This window comes from Octodon degus, unplaced genomic scaffold (assembly GCF_000260255.1).
Source record: "Octodon degus isolate 3935 unplaced genomic scaffold, OctDeg1.0 scaffold00018, whole genome shotgun sequence".
Lineage (NCBI taxonomy): Eukaryota > Metazoa > Chordata > Mammalia > Rodentia > Octodontidae > Octodon > Octodon degus.
Window position 1 is genome coordinate 13,005,926 of NW_004524594.1, and position 19,190 is coordinate 13,025,115.

The 19,190-nt window shown below is 43.4% G+C and overlaps 1 protein-coding gene across 1 annotated transcript; it reads right to left on the reverse strand.

Moving 5' to 3' along the window:
• Positions 1-4,899: 4,899 nt before the first annotated feature.
• Positions 4,900-8,053, reverse strand: LOC101589089 (RNA-binding protein 5). Its single transcript, XM_023710802.1, has 2 exons — positions 5,718-8,053; positions 4,900-5,638 (listed from the first exon to the last, which is right to left on the reverse strand). The coding sequence occupies exons 1-2, from the start codon at positions 7,901-7,903 to the stop codon at positions 5,383-5,385; spliced, it is 2,442 nt and encodes an 813-aa protein (XP_023566570.1). The 5' UTR covers positions 7,904-8,053; the 3' UTR covers positions 4,900-5,382.
• Between the last annotated feature and the right edge of the window lie 11,137 nt (positions 8,054-19,190).

The window sequence follows — 19,190 nt, forward strand, 5'->3', positions numbered from 1 at the left end:
TCTCTCTCTCTCTCTCTCTCTCTCTCTCCTGGGGATCAAACTCAGGACCTTGCACATGCCAGGCAGACACTTATGCCACTGAGCTGCCTCCCCAGCCTAGGAATTGTTCACTGGGTAAGGAGATAAAGAAGAACAGAAGCTCAGTCCAAGGAAAGTCCGCATGGAAGCATAGATCCTGCAGATACAGTTCTGGTAAAACTGGTATCTTTGCTTCTGTTACAGAACAAGATGATCACACTTTGTTTGGAAGACCTTGATTGACTTTGTTATTCTAGAGCTGGGCAGTACTTCATTGCGTGAAGTAGAGTAAAGGTCCCGATGAACAGAAAAGTGGACCGACTATTTCAGAGTTACCCTCCTTGTGAAGGAGGCAGAACAGCAGAACAATAGCGAATTGCTTACCATCAGGTTCCTTCAGATTAGCTTTTCTGCACAAGGCTTAATGCAAAGGGAACTTTAAAAAAATATCTTTTTGAGCTTCCTTATACCGATGGAAACTGGCCTCTTTGGGGACATTTGCTGTTATGTCTCATTCTCTTGGTTTCTTGGAGGTCAGCTAAGCAGCTTAGTTTCAGCTGGGTGCGGGCGTTCGTTATCCCGAGTGACTATGTTTTGATTTTCAGTCTTGTGTACCAGGACTCAGTGCAGGAGCCTAATGTAGTTTAGTTGTGCAGATGAAGAAACTGGGTTTGAAGGCTCTTGTGCTCTGCATCATCCCCTCTCCCTTCCCATTTTATACCCCTCTTACCTTGACTACCTAACAAGGAAGCCCATGGGGTCCGCCTGGCATACTTGCACACGTGATCTGAGAGAAGCCCATCAACAACTGTCCCCTCTCTGTTCCTTGGGCGCCGAATGCGGCCTCTAGCAGGTCCTTATTCAGTCGAGTCCGGCTTCCTACAGTGGGTCTGCAATCACAGATCAGACTCGTAGTGATTCTCCTGCCTTCAGCCTCCCAAGCGCTGGCATTACAGCTGCGCCACCACCACGCCCAGTCTCAATCGCCGTCTCAGCTCGCTCTGCGGGCAGGGCTGGCACGGCTTGACCAGGACGAACCTTGGCGCCCACACTCTTCCTAAGCAGGTGCTTTAGTCTGCTGAGCTATCTGGCCGGCCCCTCTTTTGCATTTTTACCCGTTCTTAGTTCATCATTTTTCCCCAGGCCATTCCTCAACGACTTGCATGACAGCTCTTGAGCTGGCTGTGTTTTCTGGGGGAGCCCAGTCCAAACAAGTTCCAAGAGAGTAGTGGGGGTCCCAAGGTACTGCAGAAGCAGATGACAGAATGGGCATTCAGGCAAGCCCTGGTCCTTTTCCCCTCCTATAATATCTTTTTTTCTTTGCACATTGTTGGTTGCTGCTAAGTTTCCTAAGGAAAAGGCTAAAATAAACCTGTCGTGGAAAAGAGAGATTTTGTAAAGTTTGAACTTAGTGCTGCTCACTGGTGTCTCTGGAATTTTGAGCGTCATTGCCCTCAATAGGTAAATTTGGAAGGTTTTTTTTTTTTTTTTTTTCAAAATACTGGTTTTGGAGCTGTTTTCTTAAAATTACTTGATTTGGGATTTATTTCATGTGGTTTCCATAACATATAGGTCTCATTTTTTATTTTATTTTTTTAAGACAGTGCAAGGCAGTTTGGTTTCAAAGTGTTTTTAAAACAAATTATTCAGGCAAAATATTTTGGTAACTTTTTATAGTATTCTAAAATTAAAGAATTTTTAATTGAAACAATTTAAAACTCTTTAGAAATCCGTTTATCTCAACATTGAGATTTCTAGATGAGTTTCACTTTATTTAACTTCAAAGCAATTAGTCAAAATAGCTTGGATGCAGGACAAATTTCAAAGCTGTGTGCTTTCTGGGAGGCTCATCTGGATAACATGCCAAGATATATGGACCATTTTATTGTCTCCGAACATTAGCTTCCCATCATATAAATACGCATCTAGGCAACGACTTCACATTATTGCAAAATTGGCTGCATTTTTTCCAAATTAAAACATCTGCGCGATGTGCAAATGGATTCAAATGTTTTCTTTATCAATGTTAGGGGAACCGTTTTGCAAAACTTTTAACTCAGCATCCCCCCCCATAGGATCATGCCTGTGGATTTTGATCATTGGCTGTAGCCTGCACTTTGAGAATTAGCTTAGTACTTTTGTATTGTTACCTGTGGTTTTCACAACAATATTTTGAATTATATACTGAATTATCTCCTTTAAAAGAGAACATCTAGGCTTAAAAAGGGTTTCAAGTAATCTGGCTGAAATTTTAAGATTATTAAAGGGCAGAACTGGTTTAAAGGTTCTGTTTGGCTTCATGTCTTTTTTTTTTTTTTTTTTTCTTTTGGTACTGGGGATCAAACTCAGGAACTTGGGACCTTGTGCTTGCCAGGCAGGCGCTTGTGCCACTGAGCTAGCTCCCCATCTGGCTCCATGTCTTAACCTTTTGGCTAAGGCCCTTCTTTTTTCACTTGGTATCTCATATTAGTGCAATTACACAGAGTAATGAGCACATGTTGATAACTTACTTTGATCATTTCTACCTCTCTCTACCCTAGTCTTCCTGTCTTACCTCCTCTGTTTCTTTCCTTCTCTCTAACAGCCTCCCTTCTACTTTTATGTTCTCTCTTTGTCTTTCTCTGTGTCTCTGTCTCTGTCTCTGTCTCTCTCTCTCTCTCTCTCTCTGTCTTTCTGTCTGTCTTGCTCTTGCTCTTGCTCTCACTCTGTCTGTCTGTCTCTGATTCCTCAGAAAGAAAACATGGACTTATCTTTCCAAGTCTGCCCTATGATAATTCCCAATCCAATCCATTTCTCTGAAAATGACGTGGCTTTGTTCTTCTGTAGGGCTAAGTCGTATGCCACTGTGTACACATGCCATGTTTTCTCTTCTGTTCATCTGCTGATGGGCACCCTGGCTGTTTGCATACTTAGCTACTGTGAGTGTTGGTGCAATAAAAAGGGAATGCAAGTGTCTCCACTGTATGCTACCTACCTCTTTGGGGACATATCAAGGAGTGGTATAACTGGGCCGGTCAGATAGCTCAGCAGACTAAAGCGCCTGCTTTGGGAGAGCACAGTGGCTGGGGTTTGATCCAGCATGCCGTGCTGGCCCTGTCCCCACAGCACGCTGAGATGGCAATTGAGACTGGGTGTGGTGGTGCACACCTGTAATCCCAGCACTTGGGAGACTGAAAACAGGAGAATCACTATGAGTCCAATCTGTGCGGTGAGACCCTATACACCCTGTAGACCCTGTACCAAACACATAAAAAAAAGGAGTAGTATAACTGGACCAAATGTTAGCTCTATTATTATTTTTTGAGGAATCCCCATTCTAATTTACCATGGCACTTTCGATCTCATGTACAATCGGTATTCATAACTTTGAGTAATCTTGTCTGCATATATTTTCTCATTCTAGTCTTTGCCATGGTAAGTACTCAACCAAAGAATCACTATGTGTCTGAGCTCCGTAGCTAGCTATATCACAAATAATTGACCTTTGGTAGCAAATATGAGCTACTGATTTAGGCTGACAAATCTGAGTGGGTTTGGGATAATCCTCAACATCACGGCAGTCCCACACATTTCTGTTCCTATTCCTGTATGCTTCTTAAGTGGGTGATGGGGGAAATGTCAAGTTGGAGAATGAAAACATAATATAACCCAGATTTTAAAAAGTATTTTTCACATTCTCTGGGAGGAGAATGTCTTTGGTCCAAGATTGAAATTCCTTACATGTGGCGATTCTCAGCTCATGCTAGAGTTAATGAAAAAGGATCTAGATGTGTGTCACTCAGCTACCTAAGAGACAAAATTTGGAAGGATGGGAGCTGGGAGTTGGTAAAAGGAAGCACTTCTGCATCATAGCAGGTGGGGCTAACTGCTTTGTGTGACAGATAGACTGATGCGTTAAGAATTAGGAAAAAAAATAAAGTATTTCTTATAATGATTTGATGCTAGGAACACTAAAGTTGATTTTTTGCCTTGGCTATGTGAGTTTGATTTGAACAATTAGGAATTGAGCAATAGACAATTTTTTTTGGTACCTCGAACCAGACTCAGGACCTTGCACTTGCTGGAGTAGAGAGAATGATGAGGCTGTACTTTCTATTCGTGCACCAATTTTAAGAGCATGAAAAAATATTGCAGAGTAATTTATGGGCCACAGAGGGCAGAGGGTGCAGAGGGCAGGTTGAATCTGGTTGGCGCTCTTCCCCAGCCCCAGTTAGTTGAATTAAATTTGACTCAGGGATGTTGACTGCTGGAGGAGGTATGGTAGATGCTGGGCTAAGACCAGTTTCTGTAGACTAGGTAAGATTTGCTCTGAGAATTGGTGGAGAGAGAACCTTGTGTTACAGTGACCGTGGGTGCTTTTGCTGAGAATCACAGACCCAAAAGCAGAAAATGAGACTGGGCGCTGTGGCACGTCCTAGAATTCTTGTAAGCGGACACTTTAGAAAATTACCTGCTGACATGATATCCTGTCCACAAATACTGTTAGTACAAATCTTATACTATGAATAACCACTAAGAGGACAACAATATGCAATGTATTACTTATTGAAACTGTCCTACTAATCGGTTTTGAAACTGTCTCATTGCTATTTGTTTTTCAATAAAATTATTTTTAAAAAAGAAAATTATCTGCTTTTTCATCATTCCATTCCATTTGTCCCTGATAGAGCAGTAAAAATATTTTTTCTTCTTATATTGAACCTTGATTAATATAATTTGCTAGGGACATATACATTCTAACTGCTTGCTAAGAGTTATTTGCCTAATATTAAACAATTTTAGCACTGAGTTGGTGTAAGTCTGTTAAATTAAGTGAAGAATTAAGACAATGATGTAAATAATTCAGCTTCTTTTTTTTTTTTTTTTTTTTTTCCATTTTCAAGGTATTTCTTTTGTAAAGGAGCCAGGTTTGGCAACTAGACTGAAAATCTTCCAAAATTCTGTACAAATGTGTAATATACAAATATACATAAGGCTTCTGCCAAAGAAAGACATCACGATGACAAATGAGAGAGGTGGCTTTGGTGTCAGTCACCACCTAGGACACCTCAAATTCCCAAGAAGGAGGGGCCACAACATAGACTACACATGTAAAATGTACTACATTACACTATGTACACTGAAGTATAAAAAGTCCACCATCCCCTCTGGTCTGCTCACAAGCCCTCAGGCAGGAAGGATGGAAGGCCGTTCACCAGACAGCATGTATCAAGGAGCTCCCTGTCTGGTTCGGGAAGGAGAACCCTGCAATAAAGGGAGTGGTTCATCCTAGAAACTGTTAATAGCACAAGGCATTCCAGATGGTGGTAAGACCATATCTAGGGCATGGCCCACTCCTTGTGCTCTTGGTCATTTTTCTCAGCCTCATTCCATCTCAGTAAACCGAGCAAACATGGCTTTCCGAACAGCATCTTTGTAGGAATCAGCACCCGACAACCCGTATGCACTGCCTTTGGCTCCTAGGCCAGCTCCTTTTAGCCGGACTTGAGCCTCAATTGGAGCTGTGATGCCTTGACACTTTCTTCCCAAGCCTGAGCCTTCCCGCCAGCCCATGGCCTGCAGCATCTTGTTGCCAATGTTACTGTGGTCAATGCCGTCTTTGGTGGGCTGCTCGTAATTCCTGCCAGTGGCAAACACACAGTTATTTAAAACAGCCAGAGCCCCAGCTAATGAACTGGAAAATGGTGCACATCACATACACAGTGCCAGCATCAAACTGCTTCTTGCGCTTCGGCTCAGGAGGCTCTGGAATGCCATACTTCTCTCGCCTTTCGGCAGCTCTATCTCGGTATTTCATCTCTCTCTCCCTCAGCTCCAAGGCTTCCAGCTCCTGCTCACTCAGCCTGGATCGTCGGTAGATGTCCATGTTTTGCTTGTGTAAGTCAGAGAGCTGCTGGTGCCTGATCAGAGCATCTCTGTTAGGGAACTGGCGACGGCAGAGCAGGCAGGCCATCTTTTTCCAGTCAGCAAGCTTTTCTTCTTCACTCTCAAGTCTTTCTACCAGCTCTTCCTCATTGTCACTGTCGCCACTGTATGCAGCAACCAGACCCCTTTTGAGGGGATTCTCCTCATCTCCATTTCGTACCAATTCTGGGATGAGTTGCTGCCTTTCAGATAAGGCTCCCTTCTTCTCAAAGAGTGCAAAGCCAGCATCTGCGGCAGCAGATTCTCTCCTTTCTTCTTCCCTCAGGGAATTGACAGGTTGAAAGCTATTTTTAAAATTTTCTTTCTGCTTGTTTAAACTCTTAGCCCAGCGTTCCATGTCTTTGGCGATCTGCTGTGCTGTTTTGCTTTTAGGTTTTTCCTTCTTTTCTTTCCCTTCTTTTGCAGGAGGCAGGCCTGTCTGCTGGTGAGAGCTAGATTCTGCAGCTGGCACATAGGTCTCCTTCTCTCCATCCCAATAAAGATACTGCTGTGTTAAGGAATTATAGTAGTATTGTGAGTTGGGGTCATAATAGAGTCCTGTTGTTGGATCATAATAATATCCTGAAGATTCATCATACTGGTAAGTGGATGTGTCTGGTACCGCATATTTGTTACCAGGAACTACACCAGTGGGGGAAGCAGCTGGGGCCTGTGTACTTGTGCTAGTGCTAGGCTGTGCTTCCTCAGTCGGAGAGCCAGGTGGATTGGAGGTCTGATTATATAGCTGGGGACTCTGGGACACTACAGCTGCAGAGGTGGTGGTCACTGCTGATACAGAGGATACATCCGATTCCAATCCACCAGCTTGTTGCTGATAAAACTGCTGGTAATCCTGTGAGTACTGTGCATACTGAGCATAACCGTCTTGACCTGGTTGCAAGTAACTGTAGTCAACACTGCCTCCTTCACCACTTTGAGACTGGGTAGATGACCATTGAGCAGCAGCAATGGCTGTACTAGCCACAGAGAAGGCGCTAACCCGATTGCCATCTGGGAGGACCAAGTCTTTTCTGGCACTTTTTGCAAAATCAACCCCAATGGTTTTCCCATCAATCTTCAAAGGAGGATGAAGACTCTGTAATATCTGAAGAAGCTGAGAAGCATCCATTGCAGAAGACAGCTGCACAAATGCAAAGCCTCTGTTCTGCTGGGTTTGCTTGTCTTTTATGAGACGAATATTATTGACAGCTAAGGATGCGTAGGGAGACAGCGCTGTCATTATGGAATCCACTACAGTATGTGGAGCTATGTTCCGAAGAATGATTGTGTCGCAGTAGTAATCTACAGACTGAACTGACTCCGTGGTTCCAGGGGGCACTTCCTGTTCAGAATCAAACTTGTCTGCTCCACATCGGAAGCATTTCAGTCTTTTCCTGAAATTGTTAAGGCAGCATTTATTACAAAGCCAATCTTCAAACTTAGGTCTGGGATTGCTATAATGCATTGCAATGTGCTTTCCTTGAATCACCAACTTTTTCTGATTGGCTTCCATCCAGCTGGTAGCATCTTGCAAGTGATAAAACTCCACGAAGGCGAAACCACGGCTTACACCTGTTTTCCTTTTCATCAGCCTCACATCTGCAGGCTGAGGACCTTCAAAGGATTCCATCATTTCTCGAATATCGCTCTCTGTGATGGTGATGGGAAGGCCGCGCAGCATGATGGTCTTGCTCTCTCTCTCATCACTGATGTCATGCCTATAGTCATGTTCACCATAATCACCATCTGAATGGTAGCCATCTTCAGATCGGTCACTGTTTCTTCTTTCACGCTCTCTCTCTGGACTATCATAGTCCCGATAGTCATCATATCTATCACCTCTTCGATCATCACTAGATCTTTTATAATCAGAGTCCCTCCGTCTGCTTCTGGATTCACGCTCATCACGATCATCCCTGTCTATAATGGAACCGTATCTTCCACTTCGTTCTGTTCTACTCACTCGTTTGTCTGAACCCATTGTTCAACTGAAGATCTAGCAAAAGGCTTCAAAAGGCTCAAATTTTATTTTCGCCAGGAGGGACCGACGCAATGGTCGTAGCGGTTCTGGACCCCAGAACCTCCTACAGGGTTCGGCCGCTCCACAAAATGGCGTCTCTACGGACGGCTGTCTCCTACCCCATAATTCAGCTTCTTAATATAGTTTTCCTTGAAAAATTCATCTAATTAATGCTTTTTTTTAAACTTGAAATTTCTTGAAGCTGCTTTGGGTTGTGCTAATCAAGCCATTATCCATGAATCAAAATACTTCTGGTAGAAGGGCAGTGTTTTCTGGGTACCAGAAAAATTGTAATTTAATAAGTAAAATGACTGGTCACATGTCTACATTTCAGGCAAAAGGCTAGTTCAGAGTTTTACATTTTACCATGTACATCTAATTTAATGTTAAAGTGGGTGCTGGGCCAGTGAGATAGTTCAGGGGTCTAAGACACCTACTTAGGCAAGCACAGGGGTCTGAAGTTTGATCCCCAGCACCACATGCCGTGCTAGCCTTGCCCTCAGGGGGGGCTGAGCGGGCCCCCCTCCAAAAAAAAGTGGATGCTTTTTCAGTGAAGGAAATCGTCTCATTTATGATGAATTTTTGGGGGTTGGGAAAGGTAAAATACCTTGGGAAAGGTAACATACCTTGAGTCTAGATGGGCGGCACAAATTGTTCTGAATGTAAAATCTTAAGAATAGGAATAGGGGTGCTGACAGCTGGCACAGGGTGGGGAAAGTCTCCCAAGAGAGAGAAAGACATGCAACTGAAGGGAGCAGACACACATTACTTCCCCCTAGAAGCGAATGAGTGACAGATTCTAGGAGAGAGATGCCAAATATGTGGTGCTGGAACTGCCTGATTCTACGTATGTTTCTTTTATTTTGATAAAGGAATTGAAACAATATAAAAATACAAATATTATAACAGAATCTAGGCTAAATCTCAACTGCTGACCCGGGAGCTGAACTGCCCATGCTCATTAAACCTTAGGTCTACCTCTCTGGCTTCACAATCCTGGCTGGTGAGTCCCTTAAGCTGCCCGTGCTCATCTCCCCAGCTAAGAAATTAGTTCAGTGATGAACTCACTGTGTGGTGTCATTGAGGACACTGACTATGTTAACAGTCGTAAAGGCAAAGAGCACCATTTGCCTCTTATAAGCACTTCCTAAGTACAATATCGATATTATTATTATGAAATATTTTAGAGGAGCTTCTCTTAGCCCTGCGTTGCCCTTTGGTTACTGCTCTAGTTCTTTGATCCTATTTGTATTAAAACTCATTAGAGGATCATATGTGTGTGTCCAATTCATTCTCTCTATTCTCCCTCTAATCAGTGCTTCTCAAGCTTTCTTTTTCTATGATTGTTCCCTAAAGAACAACTTTTAAAACCACCTCTTCCTGCTCACGCTATTTCAATTCCAGAGATTTACTATGTTCTGTGGTTGAAATAGGAAGTGTTTCCCCAAAGACTCATGCAACGGAGGCTGGTTCTGCAGGCTAGTAATGTTCAGAGGTGAGGCCTAGAGTGGTAACTGGGTCAGTGAGATCATAGCCAAGTGGCTCCTGGGAGGTGTGGCTCTGTTGGAGGGAGTACGTCACCTGAAGCCATGGGGATGCAGGGCCCTGGCCCACTCTTTTGTCTCTTGCCTGCTCCCTCTACTTTCTGACTGCTGTGAGGCCAGCAGTTTTCATCTGTCATGCTCTTCTGTGTTGCCATAGGCCTAAAGCAATGGAACCAGTTGGTGATGGCTTAAAACCTTTGAAGCCATGAGCCAAACTAAATCTTTCCTCCTCCCCAGTTTTTTATTTTTTTTTGAGGGGGGCACAGCAAGGAGAAGTTGATTAATATACTTGCAATTTTTTTTAAAAAAATTTTTCAAGGTTTTTTCTTAGGTGCAGCGTCTCACTAAGCAGCTCAGACTCACAGTGATGCTCCTGATTTTTGCCTCCCTAGTGCTGGGATTACAAGCATGCACCACTGCACCCGGACTCCATCACCAGCTCAGTGCACCCAGGCACAAGGCCAGTATGGCACGTAGTACCAGGGATCAAACCTTGGCCCCTGCGCTTACCTAAGCAAGCACTTGGTCCACTGAGCTACACTGCTGGCCCTACTGATTAACGTACTGCATAAACACTTTACTTATACTCTATACTGCCTTGGGGACTCATCTGTCCCATGAGATCAGGAAGCAATCCATCCATACTCCCCAACCATGATGATCTCCTTTGATACGGTATCTTTGGACCATTCTGTATATCAATGGCTTTTGGCTTAGGTTTCTACCAAGCATCTTTCTTAAGTTCCAGACACATAACTACTTACTGGTTTTATTTTTTCATAGTACTTATCATCTTTCAGGATACTTTATTTGTCATTTATATTGTTTCCCTGTGATGAAATGAAATCTGTAAGAGCAACTTTATTCCAATAGTACCAGAGATTGAACCCACAACCTTCACACTGAGCTGCTTCTCCAGCCCTTTAAATTTTTTTTGTTTTGTTTTGTTTTGAGACAAACTTTCACTAAATTACTCAGGCTGGGCTTGAATGTGTGGTTCTCCTGCCTTAGGTTACAGGCATGTGCCACTATGTCTATTTTGTTTATGGTTGTATCCCAAGTACCTGGAGCAATGTGTGACACATTTGAGACCCTCCATTGCTTTTTGCTGAATGAATGAGAGTTTCTATTGTTCTTGACTCTATTTTGTGTAGTGCATGCTTCCAGGGCGATGCATATAAAGATATAAGAGATTAAAATGTAAGTACATACTTACATTTTTTTTGCTAAACTAATTCTGTTGTTTAAAACCTTCAAAATCTGCTATGTACAACTTCAGGGGGCCAGGGAGATGGCTCAGTGGAATAAGCACCTCCCAGGCAAGCTCAAGGGCCTGAGTTCAATCCCCGGTTCCAAAAAAAAAAAAAAAAAAAAAAAGGGTACTTGAAAGGGTTGAAAGAGTGCCGTATTGTGTGTGGTAAGGGGAAAAAGAAAGACCAGACTCATAGCAAGCGAGTCATGAAAAGGAGAGAAATAATTTAGTAGAAACTTAAAACCAGGGTAAAAGGTGGCCTGAAGAAATGTAAGAATCCTTAGAGTTACTGGGCTAGTGGTATGGATTCTGCTTGCTTTCATACTATTCTGCTTGAATATTAAATGAAAGGGCTACTCCCACCCCACTAAGCCAGGGAGACTTGGATCTCTGGGTAACAGGTATCTGGATGAGAGCCAAAGAGTGGCCTGAGCCTTCCTTTCACTATGCTGAAGTAAACATAACCACGGTCAAGCCCTCAGGTCAGTAGGCGTCTGTTTTCTGTGGTTCCTGATTTCTGTTCTCTTCTGTGCCTTCTAACTGAGACTGTCTAAGTTCTGGTGGCTGGGACCAAAAGTGTCTCAAAGGTGGAGGAAGACGGACGATCCTGGGACTGGATTTGACTCTTCAGGATTCTGCTCTGCCGGATCCAGAGACGGCTCCACGTTTTCTTCTTTGCTAAGACGGTGATTGAAGGGGCTGGGCCTCAGACTCCAACCACAGGGCTGGCCTCCTCAGTGGATTTTACTGCAGCACCACTAGGCTATTTCCTTCTGGCTGAAATGCCTGCGACTGTAGGTCTGGAACATGTATTAGAAGAGTAATGTCTGGGGAGAAAAGAACGATAACATGGAAACGCTGACTGCTATGGCAACCCTGAAATAATAAACAACTTCTTTTTATGCTAGCAGAATCGGAGAATTTGGCTTTGTGGCAACATTTGGAAGGGAAATAACACATCAGTTAGATCACGTGTGTGACTTGATTTTTTTTTTCTCCTGGGTCCAAGAGATTTGCAAAGGTCTTCACTGGGCAAATGGATGCAATTATGTATCATTCAAGGTGCCATACACCTTTTTCGATGTTTAAAATGTCAGAATGTATGAATTACAAAGTCAAAATCACATCACGGCCTTTTCATACTTGCTCTCCTGGAGTAACCATTACCTTAGAAACCGTCATAAAATTGCTGTGTACTCACAAGTGTGTGGGCAACCGGCTTGGCTTCTCCTTGTGTTGCCTGTTCTCAAGTAAGGTGAGACTTAGTAGTGTGAGAGTTAAGAGTGGAGAATCAACTTGATAGGCTCCAAGATTCCCCAGGGCATTAGTGAAGTGCACTTCTTGGTGTATCTAGGCGGGCCATGGAGGCCTGATTTAGGGGGTCTACATTTGTCCCACACCCCTTCCTCTCTAAAACTTCTTCTACTCTTCTTTCCAGCTGCAGTGAACTAAGCATCTTGCTGTGCCATGTGCTTCTGCCATGATTTTTCTTGCCTTGGAGCCAGCCAGCCATGCTCTGACTTCCCTTGAAGCTGGGAGCCAAATTAAACTTCTCCACTTTTACGTTGTGGGTGTTGGGTATTGAGTGATAGGAAGTGACTTTCACAGTTGGGTATAGTCAACAATTAGAACAATTTTTTTTTTCTCTAGTGCTTACTTAATTGGGCTGTTAGGATTTTCCTTTCTAATCTTTTGAAGGCATCTTGATGGTGTGAAAGCATTCTGATCACTATTGGGCACTAAAAAGTCTCCCCTGGTATAATTAGCTCATCAATTTCTTATCTAATTCAAGGTTCTTTTCCCCACCAATGCCACCAACACCCTTGAGCCCAACTTAGTTTTCACATATTGCTGGTGGTGATATGTTTTGTTCTTTTTAACTTCTTGCATCCCGATGTCCTTTGTGACTTTTGATTCATTCCAGGTAGGGAAGAGGAAATTGGAATAAAAAAATCAAAGTCTTACCCACCTTTCACTGTTGCAGTCTGTGTGCCAGGGACCCAAATACTGGCTCTTCAGGAAAATTTTCTCTATTCAGTTTGATAAGCTAATTGTCCTTCCAACATGGTCCCACTCCTGACAGCATATGTTGGGGTCTACTTGTCCCCCGGTCCTACACGCCTTTCATAGAGCTCAAGTGATCTCTCAATTTGGTCAAGAAAGGCAAAAGCCTTTAATTATATGCACAAGAATGTTACTATTCCACTATTTTCTGTGGTTCTCTGACTGGGTGACAACTTCACTATCCAGAAGGATGTTTTTACTTGGAGCTCAGAAGACTTTTTTAGACCTTGTTTTGGGTGTTGGGATATCAGAACTTTCCCGAATGGCCTCAAAGCAGTTTTGAAAGCCTCTGTGAGTTTTCCCCAGAATCATGCAAATCTTACTTTAGCGGGGCTGTTTATGGGCTGTGGCTGGCACTTTTATGGGTGCTGGAGCATTTTGACATGAAAATATGATAGAAAAGGAAGCTTAGCAGGGCCTCACTCAAGAGTAAACTCCAACAGTTATGAGAATCCTTTATCTGAATCTGTCTTTGTAGGTTGTTTTCTGAGACTGGGCACGTTCAGGGTGTTACGGCCACAGACATCTACTTTTCAGGTTGTTATGAAAGTATATTTTTCATGGTAGGAAAATAGAACATGCTTTATACTTTTACCCTATTTTGACATAGGGTCTCCATGTGTACCCTTGATGTGGGTCGTAGAGGACTAGAGGTGAACATGGCTCCACTCATTGGGAAACTCACACATCATTGTCTCCTCTAGCTTGCAGGTACAGGTGGCTTCTGCTGCTGCCTTCCCTCCCTCCCCGCATTGTAGGTAGCCCCATCCAGCCCTCACCTTCACACCTCTGCAGGCTAGAGATAGGCATTTATGTCTCCGTGTCCGTATTTCTCGAACTACTAGGGCTACAGTTCTGATCCTCCCATAAGTCATGTGCTCTACTCACTAACAGGTGGGGGCCGATGAATTGTCTTCAGGTTACAGTAAGATGAAGAGTGAGATGTAGTTGCCTCTTCTGGAGGCACCGGAAGACACTATGGTATTTTTCATTTTGACAGCACATTTTGTGTTTTGACAGGTGGAATCAAATTACTGTTCAAAAATTATAGTAATTTACATTCTTACAAAAACTATTTGGAAGTGTTCTCTTCCACCAAACATTTGCCTACCTTGAATATTGTAAAGATAAGCTAATCAAATCTATCCTAATATAATCCATGAAAAATTATCTCATTGCTATCTTAATTTGCATTTCCCAGATACTCATGAAGTCAAACATGTTTTTATACATGTACTAGTCATTTGTAATATTGCGAATTATGTTTATATCCTCTGATAATTTTTCTTGTTTTATATTTAGAACTTGCTGGGTTCTTTATTCATCGTAACTGCTTGACTATAAGATATATTGCAAATATTTTCTGCCATCTGTTACTCTCTGGATAGTTTTGTGATAAATAGATGGTTGAAGCCTAAAGGATTAATCTATTGTGAATTGCCTTTAAATTATAATTTCAGGAAAACAGTAATGAATAGTATTAGTCAAAGCAGACTAGCTGCTGTAACAAATTTTGTTGACATTTCTATAGTGGAAATCCGCAAAATATTTTTCACTTTTGAAACAGTGTGGTGTTCATGGTTAGCTCTTTTTTTTTAATGGGACTCATAGACATGTGGTCTTTTTATCTTATGGCTCTGTCCTCCATTCTGCTGTAAGGTGTGTGTGTGTGTGTGTGTGTGTGTGTGTGTGTGTGTGTGAGAGAGAGAGAGAGAGAGAGATAGAGAGAGAGAGAGAGAGAGAGAGAGAGAGAGAGAGAAAAGGAGAGAGAGAGAGAGAGAGAGAGAGAGAGAGATTGATTGATTTTGTAGAGTGTTTTAAGGTCCAGCCATGGAAGAAGGATGCATCACCACCATCCCTTATATTCTTTTGGCCAGACCAAGACCATATGTCAAGAGAGACTAGAGACAAAACCTACCTCTAAGTCTATAGGAGAAGGTAAACACACAGCAGTCCCTCCTATAGTAAATGGTACACGCTAACACCTGCACAAACATACTTAACTTTCCCAAGCTTCACTGTACTTCACCCCATGTACTGCTAAAATTTGAGGACTTGGACAGTCACGTGGGTGTTGGCAAAAACCAAGAAGCTTTTGGAACTAGACAGAGGCTGGAGGAATTTGTAGTCTCCCAACATTTTCATTTCCAAGCTATACCTACCAACACACACACACACACACACACACACACACGCACACACACACACATGCATGCACGCACATGCACACAGCTGCCCTTTTAAGGCCCTACAAAGGGCTGGAAGTAGTCTAGGCACTTACACAGAATGCTGTGTCTATTTTTCTTTTCCCAGGCAGCGATTTTTAATTCAACAACCAGAACAAGGTAGTAGTTATTAAGTATTACATTAATTAGCTTCTTTGAAACGGCCAGGCATTCTCAGCTAATGTCACTCCCTCCTTTGATCAGGCCTTCGTTACCTTCATTATATAAGAACACACTGGGGAGAGCGGAACGAAGCTCCCACCCAAAGGAATAATTATGAGCGAGAAGCTGCCGCGTGTGCAGAGATAATTTACAAGCGGAATTTTATAATTCAAAGAACCCACCCCGGACCTTGGTGATTTCAGGAGAAGGTCCACGTTTTATTTACCCCTGGTTTTGGTGTGTGCAGGCTGGCGGTACCCAGAATGAATGGGCGATTCTGGAGCAGTCCCTCGATAGAGCTGCTTCGTCTAGACGAGGGAAGCCCCGTGGTGCTCAGTCCACAGTTTGGCAGTACTATTTTATGTGGTTGTGCTGCTCTAAATCTTCCTATTACTCGCTTCTTCTGTTGGACATGCTTTTTGTGATCAATTCCTACTCCTAGATGTAAATTATTATTTCTGATTGCTGTGTAACATTGATATTTTATTTATTTTTATGTATTTTAGTCTCGCTATTTATTTAGCGTCTCACTACATGGATTGGACTCGGAATCATCCTTCTGTTTTCAACCTCCCAAGCTCTGAGATTACAGGCATGCACCACCACGCCCACTCTCAGTTGTCATCCTAGCGCGCTCAGGGACCAGGAATGGAATCCTGGCTGCTGCCCCTGCCTAAGCAGGTGCTTTAGTCTTCTGAGTTTTCTCGCCAACCCTAACATTGCACGATCTATTTATAACAAACTCCCTAGACACAGGCCTCTAAGTTTCCTCCAAGTTAACTCCAGTTCCTATCTACCACCTCACTCAAAAGTCCATCTACATAGTTGTTTTCTTCCAAAATGCAAATGGCGAGGTTCTCCTGTAATTTCAAAGCTCTGGGAGGCTGAAGCAGGATGATTACAAGGTTAAGCCCAGCCTGGGCAACTTGATCCAGTATCAAAATAAAAATTAAAAATTATAAAAGTGCTGAGGCTATAGCTCAATGTGAAGGTGCCGGATTCAATCCTCAGTATAAAAGAAAGCCATTTGTTTTCACTTATTTAGTGTTTACTCAAATGGTTTTGGGTACTAATTCACTGACTTCTTAACTCGTTTCTAAGTTCCCCTCAGGTAAATAATAATAGACTCCATCTCGTAGGGTAGTTGTGGATATAAATGAGATCCTGTGGATAATGCACTAGCATTATCTAGCAAGCAGGAAATTCTCACTAGATGATACAAACTCTCCAGAGCCTAGAACACATTAGGACTTTAATAAATACCAATTACAATAATGAATGTTTGATTGCTTCTGGGGATCTGGGGTCTATTTCCCCCTAAAGCTGGGTCTCAGAACACTTAAAAATGAAGTATTGAGGAGATTGCAATTACAGTAGTCACCATTAATCCTTTCAAATTATTCCCCTTTTACAGATGATGAAACTCAAATTCAGAGAGGTTTTGCACTTTGCTTATGATGACTCAGCATTGTGGGTGGCAGAATTGGGGCTCAGACCTCAGGCCGACTCCCAAGCTTTTGTTTTTAGCTGTTCTGCTATATCGCCACCCTGAGAAAGCAGGTTCAAATTATTTCTATTTCAGCAACAATAACTAGTTCTTGCTTTCTCTTTATGTGGATAATAAAGAATTTAAGATTCAATGAATGTTTACTGAGACCTAGCATGTACCAAGCCCCACCATAACTATTTTTAGGGTCGAATTGTGCAAGTCCTCTTTAGGTGGCTGCATCCATAAACACATGGGTCGGTCAGTAGAAGCAAAGCTGGGTTCTGTGTCTTACCAGCTCATATGTGCAGTATACAAACCTCCCAGGAGTATTTGATTTTTTTATTTTATTTTTTTTTAACATTTATTTAGTGTGTGTGTGTGTGTGTGTGTGTGTGTGTGTGTGTCCAGCTCAGTCCACCTGGGGGCGGGGCTGGCTGGCATGTGGTGCTGGGGGATCGAACCGCAGTCCCTGTGCTTTGCCAAGCTTGTTCCAAGTAGGTGTTTTAGACCACTGAGCCATCTCTCCAGCCCCCCCACCCACCCAGGAGTATTTGAGGCCTGGGGAACTTGCTGTGAAATGGAATCTACCTGTTTACAACAGACCCACTGGAGAAGTACCATTCCATTTCACAGAGGACAAGACTGAGGTTCAGAGTTATGACACTGCCCAGGCTGCACAGGTACAGATCCAATGTTCCAATTGAAGTCTTTTGATTTCAGACCCAAGTACTAGTTACATGTAAAACAGAGTGGTCTAGTGAGGTTATCCTGAACAGAAAGCTGACCTGGATTTCAGGAAGCATTGCATAAAACCTACTCTTTCTGAGGAAGGGTGGATGTGGTTCCTTATCAGTGCCACAGAGAAACAAGATTCCTCATGGGGAGGCATCTGGTAAGAAAGCACTCGTGGCTAGGGGCTGTGGAATATAGATACTTGAAGGATGTTACGAGATCCCGGAATAGGCAGGGTTTCAGATTCTGTGCATATACAGTTTCTCCTGCATGGGGCCTAGCAAGTACACCTGCATTTGCAGGAGGCAACGTTCCCGCAAAGCCAGGGGACCCTGCCAGAGGTAGGGCGGAGAGCTGTCATAAAGGTGCCAGGCTCTGGGGAAAGCCAGGCTGGAGCTAGCATCTGGCTTGGCGCTGGTTCGCAAACTTCTTCCAGGTTTGCTTTCCTCAACTGGTCCCTTATTTTTCTATGACTTTTCCAGCCCTTTAGAGACTGAGTTTATGATATTTTCACAAATTCCTGAGGTCACATCTGGACCTGTGATTTTAGAACATTGCCCAAAGCACTAGGGAGTTTTCTGTTGTGAAAAGCATGTACATTTAGGTGGGGCTACTCTCAACCTACTTTTGTAATATCCACCCCCTAAAAGAACACTGGGGACATCTTTCCCTCAAAATACTGAGCCAGGAACTAGAAATAGCATGACAATATGTTCTTCTTCAGGGAGTTTACATGCATAGAGAAGCAGACTAGGAAACAAGCACTAATAATGCAGTATACAAAATAGAGCAGGCACTTGCATACTTTGGCGGAATCAGTGGAGGATTTCTAGAAGGGAAGTGATGCCCGACTTGCATCCTGAAGGGTACAGAAAGAGTGGAGAAGAGAGTTTCAGGTAAAGGAGTGGTCAGCGCCAGCGTCCAGGGCGGGTCAGATCAGTTTGTTGGAGCAACAGCAAGGCTGGGAGGCAACAGACGTGACAGGGCTCTTTAGCTATGCTCATGCCCGTGGATGTGATCATGCTCCAGAATGTGGCAGCAGGCCTGGAGGATTTTGGTGGGAGGATGAAGAAGAAGCTGTGTAGTTGAGAAGCACAGATCACCTAGTCCTGTGGGTGAAGGAGAAGGGGTGGGCTGGCGGTGGCAAGGACAGAGACCAGTTCCAAAGTCCAGATGTGACATCCCTTGAGTAAATCTAAGATCAACATTCACCTGTCCTCGTTGGGAGAGAATTCTCTCTTCCTCTATCCTAGAGTAGCTGGATGAAGCGTGGCCACCTGCAGAGTCTCTCTGAACCCTGCTAGCAGAGAGGGCCTGGCTCCCAGCCATCTGTACTTCTCCTCTGTTTCTCTCGGGATATGCAAGGAATTGTCCTAGGACACCACAGCCCCTAGGATGTGCGAAAGCCTGATGCTCAAGTTCCCTTTGTAAAATGACACAGCAATTGCGTGTAACTCACCCAGACCCTCCCTTATATTTAAATCACCTCTAGATTACTTATTATACCCAGTACCATGCAAATACTATTTAAATTATTGTGCTACTGCATCATCTGGAGCATAATAACAAGGGAAACTTTTGCATCTGCTCAGTACAAGGACTCCCCTCCTGTGTCTTTCAGTCTGAAGTTGCTGAATTCAAGGATGCAGAACCCAGATGTGGAGAGGCCACTGTACTCCTTTCCTCCACCACCAAGCTTTGCTCCTAGTATCCAGGCAGGCTCCAGATCCCTCACCACGTATCTCATCCTGTGCCCTTTCATTTCCCTTGGGCGCTCCCT

Bases quoted from the DNA above. Each gene is read 5' to 3' on its own strand.
- LOC101589089 (XM_023710802.1), bottom strand. From the start codon at position 7,903: ATGGGTTCAGACAAACGAGTGAGTAGAACAGAACGAAGTGGAAGATAC. The intron at 5,639-5,717 runs GTATGTGATGTG...TGCCACTGGCAG, and splicing joins CAGTTTGATGCTGGCACTGT to GAATTACGAGCAGCCCACCA.